General features: G+C 34.8%; 1 protein-coding gene across 2 annotated transcripts in view; it reads left to right on the top strand.

Moving 5' to 3' along the window:
* Positions 1-18,801, top strand: part of LOC129956985 (uncharacterized) — a 453,467-nt gene extending 434,666 nt beyond the window's left edge. For both annotated transcript variants that reach the window (XM_056069077.1, XM_056069078.1), the window contains exons 6-8: positions 3,301-3,488; positions 5,578-5,822; positions 15,494-18,801. In XM_056069077.1, coding sequence (XP_055925052.1) covers positions 3,301-3,488; positions 5,578-5,822; positions 15,494-15,544 — 484 coding nt within the window. In that variant the 3' untranslated portion in view covers positions 15,545-18,801. The remainder of the gene's footprint in view (positions 1-3,300; positions 3,489-5,577; positions 5,823-15,493) is intronic.
* Positions 18,802-21,914: the final 3,113 nt, after the last annotated feature.

The raw sequence follows: 21,914 nt of genomic DNA on the forward strand, positions 1-21,914 counted from the left end.
AAAGTATAAAAAATGCTTCCCATACAATTTTTTTAAAAATATTAACATGTCACGTTTTGTATTTAAAGATTTTCGATATATATGGCAAAACGGCTGGTTCAAAGATGGCTAAGTAAGCAATAAAAATCTATGAAGTGATTTAAAATGCTGTAGATAAATCGTCATCATTACTCGGATATTTTCATAAATCTATTTCTTTACTTTTAAATTACGTGAAGAAACAATGAGATAGGATGTAATGTGCGAATGATCTTCCGCGCATCGTGTTTGTGAAATGGCTCATCGGTTTACGACACATTTATGATGTATTTTCACTACTATAGTTCAGTATGAAACTTAGCTGCTAACGTCCTTTATAAGTTTTATTTAAAAAATATTCTGTTTATTTTGCAATCAAATTTTTTCGAATATCAATATGTCACGTTTTATATTTAAAGATATATATGGTACACCTGCTAGTCACTAAAAGAAACAAGTAAGCAAAAAAAAAAAAAAAAAAAAAAAAATCTATGTTGTAATTTAAAATGCAGTAGATCAATTGCCATCAGTAATCGGATATATTCACCCATTCATAATCCTGTTTTTTTACTTTTAAATTACGCGAGGCAACTATGAGATGGAATGTAATGTGCGAGTGACATTCCGAACATCGTATTTGCGAAATGGCTCATCGGTTTACGACAAATTAGAAAATTTGTTGCGATTATCATTTATACGTTTAGATAATACGTTCACCTGATTTTTCAATGACGATATTTAATTGTTTTTAAGTATACTTCAACATGAAAGAATTTGTCACAGTTTGTTACCAATAACTCGATTTTTCTTGTATCAGCTTTTATTATTTATAAAATATTCAGCGATGAAAAAGAACGGAATTGGATTATCTCATTGAGATCAAACGTACTTTTGACAACTTAAAATATGACGTTAAAAAATAATAAATAAACTTTATACGAAAACTAATATCTGAGAAACATTAATAGACATCCTTTCCAATCGCAAAACGGTTATTCTAACAAGCTACGGTCCAGCAGAATGCAAAGCAAGGTCTCCCTCAATGATCTTATACATTTGCTCTTTTCTGGAAAGTTATTGCAGATGAAAATTTAAAAACATATTGACCAGGGGAAAATAGTTGGCAGGCATATGCAGACGACTTCGCATTTGTATCAGCAGGAGAACTGGAAAAACACACAAACATCGCACTTAAAACTCTTAAAATAAATCAATTCGAAACTTCCAATAGAAAAATCAAAATATTTTCATATAGAAAAATATGTATGGGGATCGATGGAACACCCTGCCGCTTAAAGGAACGTCATTCATAAAATATTTGGTAGTTCAGTAGATGAGAAGCTAAACTGGATTACTCGCACACAAGAGCAAATTATAAGATAATAAACATTTTTGAAACATTCTTACGTCATGTTTTAGGTTTAAAGATTGCCGATATGTTACGGTTAATATGAATATTCGGTTATTATTAATTCTAACGGTTATTATTAATAATGACCAAACCGGTTGATGTTAATAATAACCAATTATTTACATTGACCGTAACAGATATATAAAGATCATTGGGAAATTATTTGTAATGTGCCAATCGTATCAGTTTAAAAATGCTTACATACAATTATTTAAATTTTATTGCATTTTCAATCTTTCGACATCTCGGGATTAAAGGTCAGAAAAAAAATTATCATTTCAAGCGAAGTAGAGAGGATATGAAATATTAACACTTTCCCTAGGCGTCTTTTTATGTAGATATGCCACTGCGTAAACTATATGGTAATAAATATTTATCTAATATCATATCGAGTGTTATAGTTAAAGGTTGTCGATATATAATTACTGAGAATTTATTTGTAATGTACCAATCATAACAGCACAAAAATGCATTATATATAATTATAATAGGTTACGAGATTCAGTTTTTCATTTCTCGGTATAAAAAGTTAGAAAAAAATTTTCATCATATTTCAAAAGAAGTACATGTGAAGACGTAGTCTTAAGATTTGCACTAGGGGCCTATTTACGTAGGTATGTCAATATGCGAATTGTAAGGTAATAAATACTTTTACATATTCTCATGTCGTCTTTTATATTTAGAGGTTGTCGATATATAATGACTACTGATAAATTATTTGTAATGTACCAATTATAACAGCTCAAAAATGCTTTTGAATCCATTGTACAAACATGTATTCACGAGGAGGGAATTCTAGTTTTCTTCTTTTCGGTCATGGGTCTGTAAAATTATGTTACACATATATATTTATATACATATAACATGAAAACTGATCATGAAGTTTGATTTCTTTTTCAGTAAAATCAGGATGTTCGTTATTCTTGATAAACACCTATTAATATTTGCACTAAGATTGTAAATTTTACGTTTTGAATTAAGTGTGATTAAGAATAAATCAGTTAAAGAACAACCATCCCCTTTTCTGGGTCACCCCATGTCTGTAGCGAGAACATAATATTCAGATATTTGCATGTATTTAGGTGGCTTTTAAGATTCTTGCATGATCGTCTCACATGTCAAGAATCCTCTATTCTTCCCTCTCGCATCTGGATAGCTGGCAATGAACTGGCTGACACTGGCAAAATCTGCCACTACAACTTTAAACTGCTCAGTCGATAATATACGAGAATACGTTAAAATCAATCGACACTTAAAATGGCAAAGTGAATGGGATCTCAAGAATACAAATAAGCTTCATTCAATTAAGCACACTATCGATCATTGGCACAGTTTATCTAATAGAAAGCATGATACAACTCTCACTCGTTTAAGAATAGGTCACACTCTACTCACGCACATTCATTTGTTATTGGGAGAACCTGTCCCTCAATGTGCAGAATGCCAATGCCAGTTGTCAGTTCTGCACATTTTAATTGATTGCCCACAATACATTTCGCAACACATCCGTTGCTTTCAGTCTTCCTCTATCATCTTAAAAGACGTTCTTCACAAAATTAATCATCTATATCTTTTTACTTTCTTAAAAGGATCGGTTTTCACCATCTGATCCAATTAAAAATGGTTCAATTTTAAAGTTTTCTTACTGCTTTTTTACCGTATACCATAAACATTGACAGTCAAGACAAATGATGAGATTTTATTTAAGAATTTATTAAACGAAGTTTTCATACATACCATATATTTAGGGCCGCGTAATCAGGAATGGCGTTTGCGCCACTAAATCAAATCGTATTTAGGGTTAATTTTTGGTTTATTTGGAAAACTTTGTTTTACTAAATGCGATTGTGTCTGACTCTTTCCATATGTAGAGCCCGCTTCAGCCGTCCCGCCGATCGCATGGCCAGCGCCGGTTCACCCCCGACCATGATGTCCGCCTTCACGGGTAGCCACGTGCTCGATTCCAGAAGAGCCTCCCGAAGCAGTATGAGTAGCACCGACTACATGCCAGTTTCCAGAAGGGCCAGCTACAGCATGCTCGCACCCCCATCCAGTCTTGGTGAGTTGGAAAAAATTTCCTTACCCCCTCATTTGTCATTATTATTGGTTAGATTTAACATCTTCTTTCCTCTAGGTGAATAGCTTCGGGTGAGTGATAAACAAAGCATTTCTAATATTTTAAAGCTTCATTAATTAGCATTTAATTAAATGCAGCTGTAAATATGCTCAATGAAACAGACTGAAAAGTTCGTATAGTGATTTGTTTCCACATGATTTTTTCCATTGGCTATATGTAAGAAGAGATTTTTGTGCCACATATGTTAAGGTTATATCCATATTACTATGCTTATTATGTGCAATATAATATTTATATATATATATATATATATATATATATATATATATATATATATATATATATATTGCATATAATAAATAAATGATTTTTTCAAAAAATAGTTGTAATAAGTAACATGCAGCATTCTGAAAATAATATTGATCCGATAAAATTTCAAAATAAGCAGTATTATTCATAGTTTAAAAAACAGCAAAAAATTTTAATTTCTTTTTTTAAAAATTGAATATACTATATAACAGTAAAATCCTGGAGTAAAACAAAAACCTTAAAAATTAATGATTTACGATTATTGCAAGTACAAATTACAATTCATAATTTAACTCAAAAAATAATTCAGAAATAATTTTTTTTTCTCTCCTCCAGTTTTAAAGTTTGGCTTCCAGTTAATCAAAATAATTTATAATTATAACTGAATGATAATTTAATATTTTAAAGCGAAATTCAAGATATCAGAAAAAGAACTGAATTATCTATAAATTCAAACTAAAAATGCTCGAATTAGGCAAGTTCCACAGCATTTGATTGTAGTCTTTCCTGTTATTTAAGTATTCATTCAATGCAATATATTACACCATTATTCCACTGAATCATTTTATTTGATGGTTCATTGATACAGCTTTATTACAGCTGACGGGCGATAGAATTTTATAGTTGCTCTCATTAGACACATTCCACTTTTAATTATAGAATATTTTATAGAAATCATTTAATGTATTCAAATGTATCATTTAAAGCACAATATTTGGCTTTTGCGCTATTGTTTTCTGAAAATTCCCACAGATGGCAGCACAGATTAAAGAGCTTCAAACAACGGTTTGATTTTGACGTTATTTCAAAAGCGGTCAGATAACTCGATTGTTAAGCACAGTCACGTAGTTAATAAAGCAGTTTCCTATTATTTTTTTTATCCTATACACTTCAGTGTTTACAACTTAAAAATATTTTAAGAATATTTCTTTGAAAATAAATTGCCTTCATAAACTTATCATTTGAGAGGCTTATGTATTTGTTCATAACATTTTTTTATGCGCAACAATATTTATACCAGGAAATTATTTTCATTATGCTTATGCACTATAAACAATTTAGCCAAGAAAAAGTCATAATTTTATAAAATAATATATACTCACCAATCTTTATAACTGTTTCCATCACAACGAAAATTGACAGACAAAAAGATAGTCTTTTGATTATAAATTCCAAAAAATCCTTTACTTTAATAAAAAAAAAAATACCGGTTTTACTAAATTGAAAATTTCATCTCAAAAATAAACGAAAAATCATGTGATCGCTGAATAAATTATCATATACTAAAATAAAAACACAAGAAAAAGTTTCACGGTCGCATCTGCAAAATTGGCAAAGATATTTGAGAATTAAATTCATGAACTTTTCTCGACCTGAAAAAGAGTCGTCCTAAATCTGAAAAATGTTTCTTCAAGTTAAGCAACAGAGAAGTGAAATTTAAGTAACGAAGAGAGCAAACAAACAAACAAAAAAAAATATCTAAGAAATGTACTCTAAAAGGGGGGCATTTGAGATTATTAAGGGAATCTTCTAGGACGTACCTTTTTTCAAGACACTGAAATTCATAATTTTAATTGCAGATATCTACGCCAATTTCACAAATAGCACCTGAAACTCTCATGTGTTTTTATTATAGTATAGCATAATTTTTCTAATTGGATGATCCGTTTTATTTTCCGTTCATATCTCTTTACATCCAATCTCTTTTATCATAAAACTTTGCTATTTACAGCATGATTACATAATTCTTCGATTTTTGCAGGTTCACGCAGAGCCAGCTCCACATCCGTGCGATCAGGGCTGTCTTATCGCACTAATTCATCTTTCCGGGGCTACAGATATCGAGAGCCGGTGCGCAGAGCTCTCTCCTCCCCAGCAGATTCTTCGCAGAACTTCCCACCACCGAGCCCTTGCAAGGTGCCGAACCACCAATCGCACCATCACCATCATCACTCGCATCATCCCATTCATCATAACAGTCCCGTTGACGAAGACGACATGCTAGATGTAAGTCAGATACGTCTTTCAATCTTTTTTTTTATATCGATAACTGTACTTCATGTCACTTAAAGACGAATTTTATAATGTGTACGTAGCTGTACTAAACAGAATCGCTTAGAATGACTAAACGGGGAAAATTTATGTCGGGATTCTTTCAGAATCTTCAAAATTTTAATACAATACAATTAGAAAAAACATTCTTGTTTAAGGCATACTGACATTCATAGTCCACCAGTAGCTTACTGGGTTAAAATAACGCTTGAATATATAAGAAAAATTACGAACTTTGGTTGTTTGTTTGTTTTATTGGCACAAGGGCCAATGTAGGCTATACTGCGCCAGACGTATGGTTAATAAAAGTTTTTTCTAATACAACCTAAAAAAATTACTTTAATAGGAATAAAAGCTGCATTATAAGTCGACCTTAAAATTAATACAAAACGGTAAAAAATTGAACAAATTTAAAATTACGAACTTTATTCACCGGCTAAAAAAAATATGAGCACTTTTGGCATTTACAGCCTTACCTATGATTCACAGTTTTGTGTGGGGTCAAAAGAGATAACACCTTTATTACAGAGCAAGAGAGATAAACTTGGTGAGGCAATTACCGCTAGTTAATAGTAACTAACCAAGATAATATTTATCTCAAAATTTGGCTCATATTAGCAGTTTTGGTTCAAAGATTACAAGCCCAAATGAACTCGTCTAACTTGTCGCATTTCTATGAAATCACATTCAGATATAAATGGATATACAGTGGCTCAAAAAATTGAGAGTACACCTTACGTTTACTTGATAAATGCAACTTTCAATATAAATAACACATTAACGGGAAGTGCAAACTAGTTTTTATTTTTACCCATAAAAAATGGTTTAATTTAGAGTAAAAATAAAGAAAAATCAACGAAAAATTTCTAAATTGAAAATTTTCAGAAGCATTTTAAATAAACATACGCAGAATTTTACCTCAAAAAATTGAGAATACACCAATGAAATTCTTGTAATATTTTGCATAGAAAGAAAGTGTCATTATTAAATTGCATGTCTTTTGGCTCTTATAATGGTCTCTAAACGTCTTGGTACCGATTCGACCCATTTTTGGTGGTATCTGAAGATATTTTACCCCATTCTTCTTGCACCACTTGTTTGAAATGGGTTTTGCTTCTAATTTTGTATTTTTGAACCACTTTTTCGAGTATCCCCCACGAATATTCAATGGCATTGATGTCAGGGTACTGCGGTGGTGTGTGTAACTGTTGTTTACAATGAAAAAGACATCATATTTTGAAGTTACGTGTATTCTGTTTGGGGTCGTTGCCTTACTGGAAAATGAAATTTCCATCTAAACCCAAATTTTTAGCACTTTCCTTTAGATTGCTGCTATCATATGGTTCATCCAACTTGTTGCAGAAACTTTTCAAATCATAGGCAGAAGTGTAAGTGCTGAAACTATGCTAAATGCCATTAAACAAGCTGGATATAAAAGTAGCATTGTTAGAGAGAAACCGTTCACCAGCTTGCAAATTCAGAAAAAGCATTTGAAGTTTGCAAAAACTCATCAATTGCAGACCAATAACCCTTGGAAGAAATCTATATTTAGTCTTGAAAGAAACCTCAACATTTTTGCCAGTGACAACCATCTTACTGTATGGAGAAAGCCTAATACTGCTTTGTAACCAAAAAATGTACATCCTACAGTTAAACATGATGGTGACTCCGTGATGATTTGAGGTTACATGGTTTCATCCGGGGTAGGAAATTTAATTTTTTTAGATGGCATTATAAATGATACGGGTTACTTGGATATACTTCGCAGCAATCTAAAGGAAAGTGCTAAAAATTTGGGTTTAGATGGAAATTTCATTTTCCAGTAAGACAACGACTCCAAACAGAATACACGTAACTTCAAAATATGATGTCTTTTTCATTGTAAACAACAGTTACACACACCACCACAGTACCCCGACATCGATGCTATTGAATATTCGTGGGCCATACCCGAAAAAGGGGTTCAAAAACACAAAATTAGAAACAAAACCCATTTCAAACAAGTGGTGCATGAAGAATGGGGTAAAATATTTTCAAATACCACCAAAAATGGGTCGAATCGGTACCATGACGATTAGAGGCCATTATAAGAGCCAAAAGACATGCAATTTAATAGTGACACTTTATTTCTATGCGTGATATTGCAAACATTTCATTGGCGTATTCTCAATTTTTTGAGGCAAAATTCTGCGTATGTTTATTTAAAATGCTTCTGAAAATTTTCAATTTAGAAATTTTTCGCTGATTTTTCTTTATTTTTACTTTAAATTAAACCATTTGTTATGTGTAAAAGTAAAATCATGTTTGCACTTCCCGGTAATGTGTTATTTATATTGAAAGTCGAATTTATGAAGTGAAAGTAAGGTGTGCTCTCAATTTTTTGAGCCACTGTAGATGTCGACAGAATAGTTGGCTGATATCCTTTGAGGCAGTTGGTTAGGGTTTTTTGGCGCAAGAACCATACTTGATCATGCAAACTTTGATGCAGATCTCTATAAATCTCCTTATAAAACAATATGCAAAATTCCATCGATTTTATTTATTAAATTTTAAAATTATCGTGTTCGCAAGCATATGATTGAACATACATACATAAAACAACACCGCTTCATACTCCTGCAACTATAACCTGCTGATTATTGTTCGAATTCAGATATTGGCTTGGTTATGTGGAATAGGAAATCAGGATACATTCTGTTGCGTAGTGGCTTTTTTGGTTTGGTTTGATTTTTTTGGCGCAAAAGCCATTTTTGACCATGCTGCGCCAAGCAAATGGTAAGATGACAGGACAGACAGTAAAAGCACACATGTTAAAATATAAATCGAAAGGTATCCAAATACACATGCAGAAAATTAATGTGCAAGAATGGTAATAATTCTATATGGAACACTGTTTCGATAAAAACGCTACAATTGATCGATGTAAAAAAAAAAAAAAATCAAGCGTTAGCAGTAGTTAAAAAGCACTAGATACAAATATAAAAACCGATAGTTTTTAAAAATTTAAAAATGTTTGGGTGGAATTTCTCTCCCACCAGGTCCTGCAAAGTCAATGACGAAGACTTAAAAAAGTGTAGACGGAAGGAATTAAAAGATGGGCATTCAATTAAAATGTGATTTATTGTAAAATCAACACCACACGTGAGACACTTTGGAGCCGTCTCGACAAAAATGAGGTGCCTGTGTGTGTAACGAGTATGTCCTATACGGAGGCGAGTCAATTTGACATCAACCTCTCGTATAGTGTTAACTGGCCACAAATTAATTTTCGGTTTGATGAAATGTAATTTATTATGGATCTGCAGATCCCATGACTTTTGCCAGGTAGATAAAATGCTGCAGTTAAGAGACAGTTTAACGTCGCAAAACGGAAGTCCTTTGATCATAAATGTCGAAGCAGATTTTGCAGCTGAATCTGCTTTCTCATTCCCTAAAATGCCCACGTGACTAGGAACCCAACAAAATAAGATGCTTAGACCAGCTTGTTCTAATACACGCAACATAAACAAAATTCGAATAGCAATTGGATTCATTCTGTTGTGATAATTAGAAAGTGCTTTCAGAGCACTCATGCTATCAGAATAAATAATTATATTATGCTGAGTAGCAGCCGAAATTTTCTGAAGAGCACAGAAAATTGCCATTAACTCAGCAGTATAAACGGAACAACAATTATGAAGACGGTGACTGAATGTCTCAGATGGAAACACAATGCCACATCCAACATGTCCATCTGTTTTCGAGCCGTCCGTGAAAATAGGCACAAAAGATGAATACTGATGGCGGTGATATAAAAACAGCTGCTGAAAAACAACATGTGCAGTTAAGGATTTATCGAATCCTGTAAAGGGGTTCAAAAAGGAAAAACGCGGGATATCCCAGGGAGGGAAGCAAAAGGAATCAACTGCTTTAATATGAACGTCTTTGAGATCCGAGCCATGCAGCAGCAATTTGACTCTATCATAAAAGGGAAGTATGTGCGAAGGACGGGCATTATACAATCGGCGCAGACCTACTGGTAGTGCCATATTGCTTAAGGGGTGTTTTGAAACAGATTTAGTTCTGAAATAAAACTGAGCAGATAATTTCTGCCTCCTTAAGCAAAGGGGTAGCTGATGATATATGACATAGAGGCTTTCAACCGGAGAGGTACGAAATGCACCAGAACAGATACGCAAAGCTGAATGGTGAACTGGATCTAGACGCCTCAGAACAGATGAACGGGCGGAACCATATACCATGCACCCGTAATCTATTCGGGAGAGGACTATTGCCTCATAAATACGGAGAAGGGAGGTTCGATCGGCACCCCAAGATGTTCTGGAGAGTACTTTCAAAATGTTTAACGATTTCTCACACTTTCTTCGCAGGTGTAAGAAATGCGAGAGAAAGGTGAGCTTTCGATCGAAAATTACTCCCAAGAATCGTACTTCATTCACTACAGGAATCGGTGAATCATTTATTTGAATATTGGGATCCTGATGAATGCCTCTTTTCCTACAGAAGTGTACACAGCTACTCTTCTCTGGGGAGATGGTGTGACCATTGTTATTGCACCATGCTACCAATTTATTTACTGCGTGTTGTAATTGTCTCTCTAATAAATCCATATTACTGCCTTGGCATGAGATCTGCAGATCATCAACATATAGTGTTCCCTGAACAGATGAAGGCAACTTATTTAAAATTTGGCTTAGATGAACAATAAAAAGCGTGACACTGAGGACACTTCCTTGCGGAACACCCTCAGCTTGAATAAAATAATTAGAATAAACATTACCAATTCGAACACGAAAGGTACGTTGTGTCAAAAAATTTTGTAAAAATATGGGCAAATTTCCTCTAAATCCAAAGTTAAAAATGGTAGAAAGTATACCATAGCGCCATGCTCGGTCATACGCTTTTTCTATATCAAAGAATATAGAGACAAGGTGGTTTCTCCTGACAAATGCATTGCGAATTTCGGTTTCCAGTAATACGAGGTTGTCAAGAGTTGAGCGACCTCTACGGAAACCACTCTGCAATGGGGAGATGCAACCATGTTTCTCTAATTCGAAAATTAGTCGAGCATTGACCATGCGCTCGAAGGTCTTACAAAGGCAATTTGTAAGAGCAATCGGCCTGTAGTTCAGAGGGACAGATGGTTCTTTGCCAGGTTTTAAGATAGGAATCACAATAGCTTCTCGCCATTGTGAAGGGTATTTCTGCTCAGTCCATATTCTGTTAAAAAGCATTAACAGATTGGAAAGGGAAATGGTATTCAAATGGCGAAGCATGTTGTATGTGATTCCATCTGGCCCAGGACTGGTATCATGGACTTGAGACAGCGCCGTTTCCAATTCAAACATCCTGAATTCACAATTATATGGAATGACATCTCGGGTTTTAAAGCGCAAAGGCAACCGTTCCGCGCGATTCTTAATTGCCAGAAAATCAGGGCTGTAAGAATCAGTTGCGGAAACTTGTGCAAACGCTTGGCCAAGAATGTTAGCAACGTCTAATGGGTCCGAATACATCATATTACCAGTTTTTAAAACTGGAATAGAAGTTTCATTATAGATCCCATTAGCAGCCTTTACCTTTTTCCATAAAAGTTTACTGGTAGTAGAGGACGTGATGGATGAAACAAATTTAGTCCATGATTCTCTCTGACTGCGGCGGCGAATGCGACGAGCAAGCGCTTTGGCTTTCTTAAAAGCGACCAAGTTCTCAGTCGTCGGGTACCTTCTAAATAGATTCCATGATTTTTTCTGTTTCTTATGGCTGTCGCGACAGGCTTTATTCCACCACGGTCTACGAAATTTTCTTAAACGTGGGGATGTTTTCGGAATGGTGGTGTTTGCGGCATTTATTATCGTATCAATCACATTTTGTATTGCTTTTGAAATATCTGTATCACTAACCATAGCCTCATTGATAACCGCTAGTTGTGAAAATTTATTCCAGTCTGCCCGCTGGAATAGAAAACGCGGGGGACAAATAGCCGCACTACCGCTATCAGTGTGGGAGAGTATTAGGGGAAAGTGATCGCTATTGTGCAGATCCTCTCCAACTGTCAAATTCAACATCGGTAGCAGTTCAGGAGAGCATATGGCCAGGTCAAGACAGTGGAAGCTACGTGTGGGGGCATGGAAGTACGTTTGCTCGTCATTATTGAGCAGACAGAGACAGTTGTTAGCAATAAACTGTTCAATCTGTTGCCCACGAGAGTTTGTACTAACCGAGCCCCACAAAGTACTATGTCCGTTGAAATCGCCGATTATAATAAAAGGCGAAGGAAGTTGGTCCACTAATGTGTCAAGATCTTGTTGACGTATTATATCATGTGGCGGAAGATAAATACAACAGACTGTGACCAAAGATCGTATATGGACCTGCACAGCCACAGCCTGAAGAGATGTATGCAACATAAGAGGAGTGCTCGGATAAAGGTTTGAAGTAAAGATGCAGACACCTCCAGAACCATGAGATTCAGTGCCTGCATCTTTCCGAACACAGTTATATCCGCGTAATTTTAGTGGAATGTTGGGTGTCAAGAAGGTCTCCTGAACACCGAAACAGACAGGATGAAAATTGTTAATAATGGACTTGATATCCTGCAATTTGGACCGGATGCCGCGACAATTCCAAGAAACGAAGGTACCCATTAAGAGAGATGTTTGGCTGGAGAAAGAACAGAGGCATTAGTCTGAGTTGCCGGATCATCGCAACTCATATCAAGCTCATCTTCATCCTCTGAGGGATGTAATTTTATATCAGGGCTATGCAACTTATCCGCAAAGATCGTTGTTAAATCCTTGTGGACATTACCCTGCATCGCCATTCCCAAAGCGACGGAATTTTTGGAGGTTGATTTTTTTAATTTCAGAGGTAAATCTTTTTGCGAAAGACCGCGTTTTGCAAGTTTTAATGTTAGTGAGCTTTGTTTTTTGCGTTTAGACTTTGTTTTTACAACCTTAGGAGTGTCAGAAGTATCATTAATTGATTTTTCAGAAGTATCATTAATTGATTTTTCAGAAGTATCATTAATTGATTTTTCAGAATCGGAATCTGTAAGTTTTTCAGGTGGTTTGTATTTTTTAGAGTTTTTCACACAATTTGCACAGGAGCAGTTTGAACAATAGGTGTTTTGAAGTACAGAAGCATAACTCTTACCAGGAGTAGGCGTTTGCGCTTGAACCTTACGCCTGGCTTCGGGATACGTAATATCTTCTTTGAACTTAACAGTAGTGATTTGTTTCTCTAGTATCCAGCGCGGGCATGATCGAGAATAAGAAGGGTGATTGCCACTGCAGTTCACACACTTTTCCTGTGCGGAACATTCCTGGCTGTCATGCCCTTTACCTGCACAACGGGCACATGTTAATGACCCGCGGCAATTCATTTTAGAATGTCCAAAGCGCTGGCAATGGAAACATCTCAGAGGGTTTGGTATATATGGACGGACTGGTAGTCTAATGTAGCCGGCATAAGCAAATTCTGGCAGTTTAGGTGTATTGAACGTTAAAATGTGATGTTTTGTCTCCAGAAGTTCTCCATCACGCCGAAGAGTGATGCGGCGAACATTCGTGACACCCTGCGGTTTCATTTCTGCAGTAATTACCTCCAAGGGAACATTTAGCAATTCCCCACAGGTAATCACACCTTTAGAGGTGTTCAAAGATTGATGTGGATTAACAGTAACCGGTATTGTAGCTAAATTTTTAATTTTTTGTATCTGCTGGGCTTGCTTCCGAGAATTAACCTCAACAAGCAAGTCCCCAGAGCGCATTTTTTTTATTGAAGTTACATCGCCAACTGTTCCAGTTACAGCCTTCTGAACAAGAAATGGCGATACATTATCGAATGATTCGTTAGCATTAGAGATCCGCTTTACAACAAAAAAACTATCAAAATGGTAAGAATTTACAGAAACTGGTGCTTTATGACGCCCACTGAAGGGACCCTTTTTGGGAGGAGCCATGCGATATGGTGAATGATTCGGGCCCGACGGCACCGCCCACCACGGAGCCCAACAAGGGAAGGCAGCCACCGGCTCTGGCCATTCCCAGCCTCGGCACTTACCTTGGTGCTAGCCGGAACCTATACGCTCGGAGTTACCCCCGGGGACAGTGACCACCCTTAACGCCAAGCCCAAGGAGTAACCCCTTTGCTTGATTCCTAGCAGACTAGCCACTCAGGTGACTAGGTACCAGCCGATTGATACACCGGGGACCACAGTGCACCACCCGTCTTTCAAATGGGTCGCCACGCACGGCCAACACGTGGGACATTGGCTGTCCATGAGAAGCAAGAAGCAAACAGAGCGGCGACAGCTTCTCATGGAGAGCTCCCTCGCTTGCCGTCGAGGGAAGGAAAGACATAGCAGACAGCAGAAGGCGGAGAGGAGAGCGAACTGAAATGGAGTAAAGATCCCTGGGAACCTCGGGATTGGGACACCCGTACTCACCTATAGTAGGCGAGCCCCTGAGGGGGTTGCGTAGTGGCATTACGATTCGCAAAAATGGAATGCATTTGGGATCAGATTAAAGCAGCGAAGATATGAGGGTTTTGTGCATGGAGGTTAGTGGAATATTCTATGACTTCCGGCAGGGCTAGGCATTCTACTTGAAACACTGTATTAAAATTCTGCATTTTTGTTGACCATCTGTGTATAATAGTGTGGCTTTCCATGACTCAGAATGCAGCACCAACTCCATTTTCCGTTTAGAGACGAACTCCCTCGGAGATGTGCCCACTATCTTCAATGAAGGTAGATCTTGAAATGGATATTGGGGCGAGAAGTCCAGCCCGTTCAGTTTTTTTCAAAATCCTAGAGATTCCAAGGTCAGGGATATTCTGTGGCGAAGGAAAAAAATAACACCCTTCGGTTTGATCATTGTGAGGCTGTCTGGAAGGGAAAGGTTGAGTCTTAGAATGAATGTATATCTGGCTTCTTGTTGGAGCTTAAGAGGTAATGGGGGACACCGAAGGTAACTAGGAGCGCTGAAGTTGGCGTCGTTCTGTAGGCTCCTAAAATTGCCAACAGGTCTTTGTGATGTTGTCAATTTTCTTTTTATTCTTACTGGAGAACCCGAGCACCCGACGAATATCTCATAAGTCAGTATGCTTACAATTACATTGGTATAAAGAATTTTTTTAAAAAATTCTGAAAAATTTCCAATTTTCACCCATTAATTTAAAGAGGAATAAGCATTTTTTGACAGGTGTTGTCTATAATGTGACAGAAATACAATTCTGGTGAATAGAACCGGTATTAAAAGTTTTGGAGTACCATTGTAATTACAGTGCTCCCTTAATTATAGAATTTTAACATGACTTTTTTTTATGATCAATTGGTCTAATTTGTTTACAGTTACAAATTGTACATACAAATCTCTAGCTAGAAATTGTTAGCAACTACAACATTTTCTCGTTAAATACTTTGCATAAGACAAATAAAAGACCTATTTTTCTACTTTCTTAAAATATTTGACAAAATTATCTAGTTATATTATTCACACCATAAAATTATTATATCTCTATTGATAATTTAATACAACTTTTGTATTTCTTTTAAGATTTGTCTTCAAAAACAATGGTCTAATAACTTATATTAAATTTACTCATTTCTTTTCCCTTTACAGGATTCTCCAGTTCCAACTGTTAACGTAAATCATCTAAGCAATCACATCTAGCTTGTGAATAGAGACAACTAATTTAATTAAACAAACTGGACCACAGCATTAAAACAACAGTATTTTTTAATACAGTAGCTTTGCTCGGACAAGATAAGACATCACTACAAGATCGTTCTAGCCCATAGAGTATATCGACGCGGCTGTCATATGATCCCGCCTTTCTTATCACTCACAACCTATCATATTATCACTGGTATCTGATTCACAGAGTGCACAATGCAGAAAGTGAGAAGATGATAATATTTACAAGCATATCTATATGAAGAGTTGCTTTATAGTTACATTATAAAGAAAATATAACTACAAAGTGTCAAGGATTTAGCTATAGCATTAGATTGCAATTATTTTGTTCTAAAAGGAATAAACGACCCGTCTCTGTGATGGTTCTAAAACATGATGTTCTATACGAAGGCACAGAATGTTGATAAGATGAATTATTCCAAAAAATAGAATGATTAATTCAAAACTGTTCAAAATTTTCGTCGCGGCTACGCCATTATATATAATTTGCTACTAATGTGATTTGTGCAAATTATCTATATGACCTGCAGATTAACTAGGTCTATCCATATAAATATAGTTTTCATTTCTCGCATTACCTAGTTAATCTGCAGATTACCTACTGCACAATCATTGAATCGAAAATAATATATTTCCTACGGAAACAGCAATGCTTTTGTTCACCTTATATTTTTTCAAATAAAGAGGAAAATAAACTAGTTACTTACGTATATTGATCAAAATTGTATATAAATTCTTACCGGAAGTTGCTGAAACAAATTAATATTTTCTACTAACTAATTTTCATGTAATAAATAGCAAATTGTAAGTAAAGACCTTAAGTATGATTAACACTTTCAGTCGATGCATCTAATGAGATCGTAGAAACATAAGATCAAGTCTACTTATAAGCTAAGTCTACTAAGGTCAGATCTAACTATTAATCTTAAAATTTGCTGTCTAATTGAGTTGGTTGGTTGATTGAAGTTTAATGGTGCAGGAGCCTTTTTTGGCTAAACTGCGCCAATCAAAACTGCAATCAATGTAATCCAGATAATGGTTCAGAACAGTGCAAATATATACATATTTAAAATTTTTCAAGTGCAAAAAACAGAAGACTGGCGTTTAGTCAATTACCTCGTTTTTCTTTTTTCCCCTTTTCTACCCTTTTTAATTCATTTCACTTAATTTTTTTTAAGCCCCAACAAGAAAGAAATGTTTCCTTTGCTTCATATCGCATGAATTTTCTTTATGAATTTGTAGTAAATTATTTATTAAAACAAAATTATTCTTAGAAGATAATAAATATATCTTAAGGTGCTGGAGTTGGTAAAATATATTCGCACAATGGTTTTGTCGACATCTTTTTTATTATTATTATTTTCAGAGGAAATATTCAAAGTTCTATTACTTATCCTAACTAACTATCCTTCTATTATTATCCTAACAACGGCATTTACTAAATTATTCACAAGTATTATATTGCTTCTCTTTTTTCCTTATGTGTATTTATATAAATAATTCCATGTTTCGCACACATTTGTGAATTTTTTACCTTTTTTTCAAATAATTGACCGATTCTTGAACTTTATTAACATATAAAAATATTGATATTCATTTCAGCTAATTAAAATATACCTATATGATTAAAATTCTTCTAAAATGCTAAACTATGGCTCAAATTTTTATCTATAGGGTGATAATTTAAACTTCCCTTATAAACAGCATCATATAACGCAAACGGGTAAAAGAATTGCAACAAAATTTAGTAGATAGACTATACACGAAATGCGCTCACGAAATTTTGAAAAGGAAGAAAGAAAAAAAAAGTTCCAAAATGTGTACCAGAGGGCGTCTTTTCCGGTAAAACAGTAATCTTACCACAATTAAAAAACGGAATACTGAAACAATATCAACATTTATTGGCTAGTTTCCGATCACCTTGTCATCGAACCATGTTAAGTAAATGTAACGAAAAAACAGTACGCTGTTTGAGAGAGAGAGAAAAGAAAACAGCTCAATTAGCAGAAGCAAGAACAGATTAGGACGAAATTGCACAAGAGTAGAAGTTGTTGATCGTGTCAAGTCGCTGGACAGTGTGTTCAACAGAAGATCGTAGCTAATCAGTTGTGATGCTTCGCACATGAAGCGTTATGGAGGCAAGTCATTCAACGTCGCAACAAGATATCGTCATCATTATAGCCGGAAAAAACGACATAAAATATGACAACGACTGCAAACGTTTCTTACCCTAACATGTTTTGCATACAGCAAATTTCGACATTTTTTTTCCTAGAACTGGCTGCTTTTCCCGGTTTTAAATTTTCTTATTCACAATTCTTGTTCTGGATTGTTAGTACTGTTTCTGCATTTCGTTTTGGTCGTTAATTATGTTAAAATTAAAGTTTTTCCGGAAAATTCGCCTTCTGGTAGAAATTTTGGAACTTTTTTTTTTCTTTCAATATTCTATGTGTTGAGATTTGCAGAAACAAACTGTTTCCCTTTCTCCTAATAAAGCTTTTAAAAGTAAAAATAATCAGACATCTAAATTGAGAGCAATTTATTTTGACTCAGATTTTTACATGTTGCCACTTTCAAAAAGTGAAAGTACTACAAGAAAGTAAGACAATGTTTCGTTCCTAGTTTTACCAGTGCAGTCTCTTTTAACACTATGAGCGCATTTCGTGTATAATTTATACACCAAATTTTGTTGCAACCCGCTCATCCATTTGCGTTGTAAAATGCTGTTTATAGGTTTGGTTTGGTTTTTTGGCACAAGGGACATAGATTTGGCCATGCTGCGCCAGACTACGTAAAATTCTTTCCAGTTAAAATTTCAAATTCCTTATGCTGTTTATAGAGGAAGTTTAATTACAACCACCCTATACTTTAAGGCACTTTTTTATGTTTATGTAATTCTTTTGCAGCAATGCTTGTGTCACTAGTCACTGAAGCATGAATATTATTTATAGAAAGGAAAATCATTTGGCGTTATTCTGCAAAATTCCCACAGAAAAAAAAAATGGTAAATAAACTTCGATAGGTAATTAAACGATTCGATTGGTAATTAAACTTCTGGCTACAGAAAGTTTTCATGCTCTAATTTTTATAATCCGATTTTTTAGTTAAAACTAAGAAAAATAATTTGGAATGAAATCCACTGCTTTCATTTCTTTTAGAAAATATATATAATATTTGAGAACAAATGATTCTAAATAATTCTAAATTTGGAGCAACAAGCATACAAAAATCAATATGACCATACTTTGTATATAATATCTCTATTATAGAAATAAAATATGTATGTACATAAAAATATGCATCTTAAAAATAATAAAGCTTTCTTTTCTATAAATGCTGTCTTTTTTTCTTTCTTTCTTTCTTTTGTCTCACTTTCTTCTATATCAGTGGTTTCCAACCGATGAACCTGAAAATTTCATACGTCTGGCGCAGTATAGCCTTTCCTGGCTATTGTGCCATTAAAACAGACAACCAACAATCCTGAAAATTTTCCGAAGGGGATGAGTAGAATTCTCGGACCACCCCTTCGACTGGGGGTATTTCCTACTCCCCCACAAAGTTCATCCTCCAAATTGGGGCGTGATTCAATTTTTGACCTAGTAGTCCACAGGCTTCTAAGAGTTGGGAACCACTGTTCTGTATCTTAAAAACCACAAAAATTTAAAAATGAGAAGTATTGTATTTTTGGCACTTCCAGGTGAGTGAGTTTTGAATGCTAAAATTTTAAAAATATGGGAGAAGCAGCATGGGATTTTATCTACAGAATAATTCCAAACGATTTTTCGATAATTTGCAAGGAGGTTCAGAATGCAAATCAATAATAACAGAGGCACGAGCACAATATAAAATTGATAGAGGAGATTGCTGTACACAGAAGAGGAACAAAGAGGAATTATTAAGGAACCTTGAAAATTATGAAGGTTCCAATCCTAGAGCTTCTCGACAAAAGACGGAAAGTCCTTAAACACTTGCCATCCAGATTATTATATATTCCTGACAATTATTAAAGTAAGAAAACAATATAGAACAACTAATCTTAGTACGTATAAATATCTTTCCAGGCCTGACTGAGAAGTTTCCATAATATCATCACTACAATCCCTACAGCCTCGAATATCGGGTAATAAGAGAATATTTGGATTTGCTTTCAACAATAGGAACATAGTAGAACTTGCTTCACCCAAGGTTAGGCGAAAAATACATCATCGGAAATTGTACTTCATTGCGTAAAAAAAAACTTTTGGTTGGTTATTTAAATTTATTTGCACAAAAGCCAAATCTGGCTATGCTGCGCCACTCGAATGGCGAGATAAATCAAATACATATAAAAAGTAATACTCAGAAATTTATACTATATAAAAAGTCAAATTTCGAAAGGCAACGTATTAAAATTGGTACTTTAAAAATAATATACTTTTCATATTTTCTAAAAAAAAACGTCAAACAGATTAAAGACGAAAAATTAACAAATTGAGAACGTAAAACTAAATAGAATGTAAACAACCAATGTTATGTAAAAATTTAAAAATGTTAGGGTGAGGACTTTCACCCACAATTTCTCGCAACTCGATGGATAGTAAATTAAAAAAACTTTAAGCGATGACGATTAAAATCGGGACACTCTATTAAAACATGTTTCACTGTTAAAATTACATGGCACTTTGGACATGAAGGGCATTGCTGTCCAAATAAGAGATGCTTGCGGCTTGTTTGATTGTTGTTTTATGGCACAAGAACCATATTTGGTTATACTGCGCCAATCAAACGGTAAAATGAAAGCCAAATATATATTAATATAGAATTTTATAAAAGATATTATTGTAAAAATTAAATATACGATATTACAAAATAAACATATGTGTTAACATATGAAAATGTAAAACAATGAGACAATGCAACACACAAAAGGTAAAAAGTGCTAAATACAAGTATAAAAATGAATGGCTTTTAAAAAGTTAAAAATATTTGGGTGGAATTTTTCACCCACCAAGTCCTGTAAAGTTATTGATGATGTATGAAAGTAATATATACGTTGATGGTTAAATACAGGGCATTCAATCAAAATGTGTTTTGTACTAAAATCAACATGGCATGTAGGGTACACTGGCTTCCTGTCACCAAAAATGAGATGCCTGTGAGTGTATCTAGTGTGTCCTATACGGAGACGAGTCAATTTAACATCGATCTCGCGTATTGGAAGAACAGGCCAAGAACCAATGATAGGTTTCACGGAGTGTAACTTATTATGGATCTGCAGACCCCATGCCTCCTGCCAAGAGGAATTTATATGACGGGAGAATGCCACCTTAACGTCACAAAATGGAAGTCCTGTCCTCATAAAGGCTGTCGCAGATTTTGCAACCGAATCTGCTTTTTCATTTCCTGGAATGTCAACATGACTCGGAACCCAACAAAATATAATATTAAAACCATCATTTTTCAAAGAGCGCAAAATGAGTAAAATGCGGTTAGCAATTGGGTGCATACAATTATTATAGTTAGACAACATTTCCAAAGCACTCATGCTATCGGAGTAAATGATGAAATTACGCTGTAGAGAAGGAGAAATTTTCTGGAGTGCACAGAAAATTGCCATCAATTCAGCAGTAAAAACAGAGCAGCAATTATGAAGACGGTGGCTCAGGTTTGGTTTGGTTTGTTGTATTTTATTGGCGCAAGAGCCATGTTTTGACTAAACTGCGCCAGTCAAATGGTTAAAATTATTTCAATCCCAGTTTAAAAGTAAGAAAAAAATGATTTTTTCGAAACGTTTTTAAATTCAACATGTAAAATTGATGAATAAAACAAGAAATTGGATCAGAGACGATTTAAGAAGGCAATAAAATCTAAATAGAGTGATAAAATCCAATGATTTTTAAGAAGTGAAAAATATTTTTGTGGGGATGGTTTGGTTTGGTTGTTTGAGTTTTATGGCGCAAAAGCCATATCTGGCCATGCTGCGCCAATCAAATGGTAAGAAGCATTTCAAAGATATTTAAAGAGGTTATTCCGATTAAAAAAACTAGGCAAAGTTAAAAATTCCAATCGCAAGCCGATGCATTAAAACGGTATTTAAAAAACATCCATGAAAAAAGTAAAAGTTCATAAATTACTGACACACGAAAAAGATTCCAAATTGGACAAAACTTAAATAAAATGCATCAAACCAATGGTCTGCAGAAATTTAAAAATGTTAGAGTGAGGTTTCTCACCCAGTAGTTCAAGCATGTCTATAGACACTGTATTAAAAAATCGTAACCGTTGATTATTAAAAGCAGGACAATCTATTAAAACATGACGTACACTTAAAACTGTATGGCATGTCGTGCATTTTGGACATGGTTCA

Source organism: Argiope bruennichi, chromosome 11 (assembly GCF_947563725.1).
Source record: "Argiope bruennichi chromosome 11, qqArgBrue1.1, whole genome shotgun sequence".
Classification (NCBI taxonomy): Eukaryota; Metazoa; Arthropoda; class Arachnida; order Araneae; family Araneidae; genus Argiope; species Argiope bruennichi.